This window comes from Galeopterus variegatus, unplaced genomic scaffold, assembly GCF_000696425.1.
Source record: "Galeopterus variegatus unplaced genomic scaffold, G_variegatus-3.0.2 Scaffold1019, whole genome shotgun sequence".
In the NCBI taxonomy this organism is placed as follows: Eukaryota; Metazoa; Chordata; class Mammalia; order Dermoptera; family Cynocephalidae; genus Galeopterus; species Galeopterus variegatus.
Window position 1 is genome coordinate 161,687 of NW_007727130.1, and position 4,622 is coordinate 166,308.

The 4,622-nt window shown below is 36.7% G+C and overlaps 1 protein-coding gene across 1 annotated transcript in view; it reads left to right on the forward strand.

Moving 5' to 3' along the window:
• The window catches only part of PPM1K (protein phosphatase, Mg2+/Mn2+ dependent, 1K), a 26,869-nt gene extending 22,936 nt beyond the window's left edge, over window positions 1-3,933 (forward strand). Inside the window, exon 9 of the mRNA XM_008574255.1 lies at window positions 2,593-3,933. Coding sequence (XP_008572477.1) covers window positions 2,593-2,724 — 132 coding nt within the window. The 3' untranslated portion in view covers window positions 2,725-3,933. The remainder of the gene's footprint in view (window positions 1-2,592) is intronic.
• Window positions 3,934-4,622: the final 689 nt, after the last annotated feature.

The following is a 4,622-nucleotide window of genomic DNA, read 5'->3' on the forward strand; positions in this document are numbered from 1 at the left end:
ACTCATATTTACTCATGTAATCATAATAGCTATATGAGATTAGAGATATTGTTCCTTTTCACAGATGAGGAAAACTGAGATGCAGAGGCCGTGAAGTTGAGTAACTCACTGAAAGTCACAAAATTTTTAAGTTGCAGAACTGGGCTTTCAACTGAGACAACCAGGTTCCTGAGTCCAACCACTTAACCATTAAATGAAACGACTCCAAGTAGATATCCAATTTGAGGAACACTGTAGCATAATAATAGACTTCTGGTTATTAAAAATGGGTGTGTTAACACCAAGGTCAAGGGGTTCGAATCCTTGTACCGGCCAACCACCCAAAAAAAAAAAAAAAAATGGTGTGTGAAAAAGACAAACAAAAATATGAAAAAGTATACGGATAAAGTTGTGCATCCATTGGAACTGAAATTTGAAAGATGGATAATATATGGTCAAAGAAAATATAAAATTTGCTATGTATTGTTCAATATTCTCTTTTGATTGGCTATTTTAATTTATAGTTATTACTAATCATTAGAAGCATACTTTATTTAATTCAACAGCTATTTTTGCATTTCCCAATTTTTACATTTTGAATTGAGGAGCCAAATTTTGACCCAAACTTTTAAGTCCTAATATTTGTAATTAGAAGAGAAAGACCTAGCTTAAAAAGTAATATTCACTTGAAAATAGATGGTCAACTATAGTCATAATGCATGAATTATTCACTTGGTTACTCTCTTAACCAGTGCTGTCTGCCTTAACCAGTGCTAAACAGGGTGCTTATCAAATCAAAGAGGTGGGCCCAATTCGGTGGATGAACAAAAGGCAATGATATTTGTAGAGACTACATAGTATTTCATCTTATTTGTGCATTTAGCATTTCGCCTAATCAGTAAACTTAGTCTATTTTCATTTTTCCATATTATAGGGGGAGCACTGTAATAAACATTCTTGTATCTATTCATGCATAGCTCTTTCCTCCAGTATTTTTATTTGGTTAGATTCTTAGAAATAAAATTTCAATTAAAAGGATACATAGTATTCTAGAGATTTTAATGAGTTTGCCAAATTGTCCTCCAGAAACACTCTAGTAATTTACACTTTCACTAGCATGTTCTATAGCTTGTGTTTCTCCAAAATTCTTATCATAAGTTTTTCTACCAATTTGATAAGTGGAAGGAGCAGATTTTAGTGTTTAGTTTTGTATCTTTTTTTGTTAGTGGAGTTAACCATTTACATAGATTTATTAGCCATTTGTGTTTTTTGTCTGTGTATAGCTTTTTTTTCCCCTTTGCCTATTATCTTACAGCATGTGCCTTTTTCACGGTTATTGTAAGAACTTCCTATAGTTTAAGTATAATAGTATTGTATTAGTCCTTTTCTGTTGCTTAAAACAGAATACCTGAAACTGGGTAATATATAAAGAAACAAAATTAACATCTTACAGTTTCTGAGGCTGGGAAGTCCACAGTCGAGGGGAAGAGTCTGGTGAGGGTCTTCTGGCTGGGAACTCTCTAGAGTCCTGTGGCAACGCAGGGTATCCCATGATGAGAGAATGGCACGAGCATGAGAGCTAACCTTCTCCTTGCTCTCCTTATAAAGCCATCAGAACCACTCCCATGACAATCCATTAAACCGTCAACCAATTACTCCATGAATGGATCAATCCATACCCAAGGGCACAGTCCTCTCTACCCAGTAACCTCTTAAAGGCCTCACTTTCCACCACCATATTGGGGGTTAAGTTCCAACATGAGCTTGGGGGGACATTCAAACCACAGCGAATACTTTGATACTGTAAATTTTTTTGTCTTTCAATTTGTTTGTAAAATTTTTTCATTTATTGAAGCTTTTTACATCAGATATTTTCATCCATCCTTTCCTTCATAGTTTTGGCCTCAGGCTGTGAGGTGTTCTGAGAGACATTTGGTGCTAAGTCCCGAACACTTCTTACAATGCTGACTATATCATTTGCTATTTGAACTTGTTCCTAAAATTGATTTGCAGTTCCCCTACTGCAGGAAATTTGGCTTATGCCCACTTTTCCATTTCGTAAGGAGCGTAATTAGCAGTTATTATCTTTATGCACATCCATTGCAAGGTTTTCTTTTCTTTAGGTGAAACTAGAAGCAGAATTGCTGGTGAGAGCTAACACCTACCAAGTCCTTACCACATATTAGGCCCTATGCTAAATGCTAAATTTATATGTATCTTCTTTAGGAGCTGCATATCATTGTGCCTTAGTCTACTGGTGTTTCGTTACCAAAATTGTTCCATTGGAGGGTCGGCCCGTGGCTCCCTCGGGAGAGTGCAGTGCTAATAACACCAAGGCCATGGGTTTGAATCCTTTTTTAAAAAAAAAAGAAAAAAAAATTATTCCATTGGAATGTAGTTAATATGGTTGTTTTGGGTTATCTATTATTCTATGTGCAGTTTAATAAACCTTGTGGGCACTGATACAGGGTAAAAGAATCGCAAACCTCTGGGATATAATTGGGATAGTAACTGTATGTAAAACCAGTTTGGCTTTCCAGAGGAAGGATGATTTCTCTTTGTATAGATTCTGATTTCTAATGCGTTTCTCTTCCTTCTTGCCAAACCTTGCAGGCAATACAGTATGGTACTGAAGATAACAGTACTGCAGTAGTAGTGCCTTTTGGTGCCTGGGGAAAATATAAGAACTCCAGAATCAACTTCTCATTCAGCAGAAGCTTTGCCTCCAGTGGACGATGGGCCTGATTGCGAGCTGGGACGTGGAGTTTCTGTGCAACAGTTTTTCACTGAGCATGTCAAGAAACTATTAGGATCAAAAAAGTTGCCTGTACCAGTGTGACCCTGTGACTCACTAGATCAGTACCCAAGTCAGTGTAAACTTCATAACCATTTATACTGTAGTGTTTTCACAAGTACTCATCATACTTTTGCTTAACTATACATGCTCGATATAAATGTACGTGTAATTAGCTATTGTGAATCTCTAAGTTCAATGAGCAAATAAGAAGTGGTTTTGTTACACTTGATGACTTGATGAGAGTGTTAAATTCCTAATTTTTAAAAATCTTAGGCAGCTGTGGGTTTCTTATGATCATTTTTGTTCTTTATTCATTTGAACAGGTTCTTCAAGTTCTTCAAAACTAGTCAGTTTGAATTTCGACAGCTATTGAATGTGTTATCTGCAAGTGTTTATTTTTAGTAACTATACCGAGGAGTAAGTGTGAAAACTGAGTTCTCTGTTGCCATATTTTGTATTCTGGACCACTTACTGGTAAATGTAACCATGCAAAAGAAATTAATCCAGATAATATGACATTGCTAAATTATATACATATTTATAAGTAACACACTTGTGTATTTCGACTGTCACAGCTCCCCCTCCCATTCATTCCTATTTTTCTGTAATTAAGAATGTTATGTAGAGGTGACTATTCATTAATATCAGAGAAGAAAGCACAGGCCAAGAGTCTTTTGGTCAAAAGAATACAAAGTTAAATACTGACAGTATCAAGTATTTTGTATAAAATTTTCATTTGTTATCTCTAACTCTATGTTTTGTGTTTTGTATATAGTATGTTTATATCACTTTTTGTGTAGAGTAAGCAAGTTGGATAATTTGTTAGTAAAAATAATGCCACATTGACTGACAATGCTATAGACATAGCCTAAGGTTTATGTCTCGTTTTCGCTCATTTCTAAAACCTATGAAAAAGAGTAAATCTAAAACAAACATGAGAACATTTTGTAGGTCAGCTTGCTATGTAATCTACGAGTGTAAAGCTATACTTCTTACCTGCATGTAATTTTGTTGTTAAAATGTGAATCTCTAAATGTGTGTTTGGAATTACATCTGCAGTTTATTTATGCAAACTATGTAAATTTGTTACATGAGTGGATGTGTGTACATATGTATATTTTGGAGTAATATAAAATTAAAGGGAGCAGTTCTGCATAGCTTCCTCACCAGTTGGCTTTTTTTTTTTCCTTTTTGTCTTTTTTACTGACCAGTAACGGGATCGCAACCCTCAGTGTCACGCCCATACCGGGACTGGCAACAGGATCGCAACCCTCGGTGTTGCGCCCGCACCGCGCTCAGCCAGTGAGCGGGAACTGGTCTCCACATGGGATCCAAACCCTCGGCGGGAGCGCCACCATGCTCCCAAGCAGCACACTCTCCAGTGTGCCACCGGGCCGGCCCAGCCAGTTGGCTTTTTAAAAATCTTTTTTGGCAGCTGGCTGGTATGGGGATCTGAACCTACCAGTTCGCTTTAAGTTGAATTATCAAAAGTCTTAAGGACTTTTGATAAACTGAGGGCAGTTTTCTTACAGGGGAGAACCAGTGGTTATTGGCAGATGAGGAAATAGATTAAAAATGGCTGTAGGAGATATTTTATGAGGGGTAATTTACCTGGAAAACCCAGGATCAGAGCCAGCATGCTGAAGCTATATTGCTACATGGTAATTTGTCTGTAAAATAATAGATTGTGAGAAAAATACTCAGTGTTAAGAATGACATGGAATGTTTCGGTAGAAATGAACAACAACCATTTTAACTCTAGCCATCGTTCACCTTTTATTTTTACACGAAACTGGATCCAACAACCCCTCAGGAATCCCATCAAACTCAGACAAAATTCCATTTC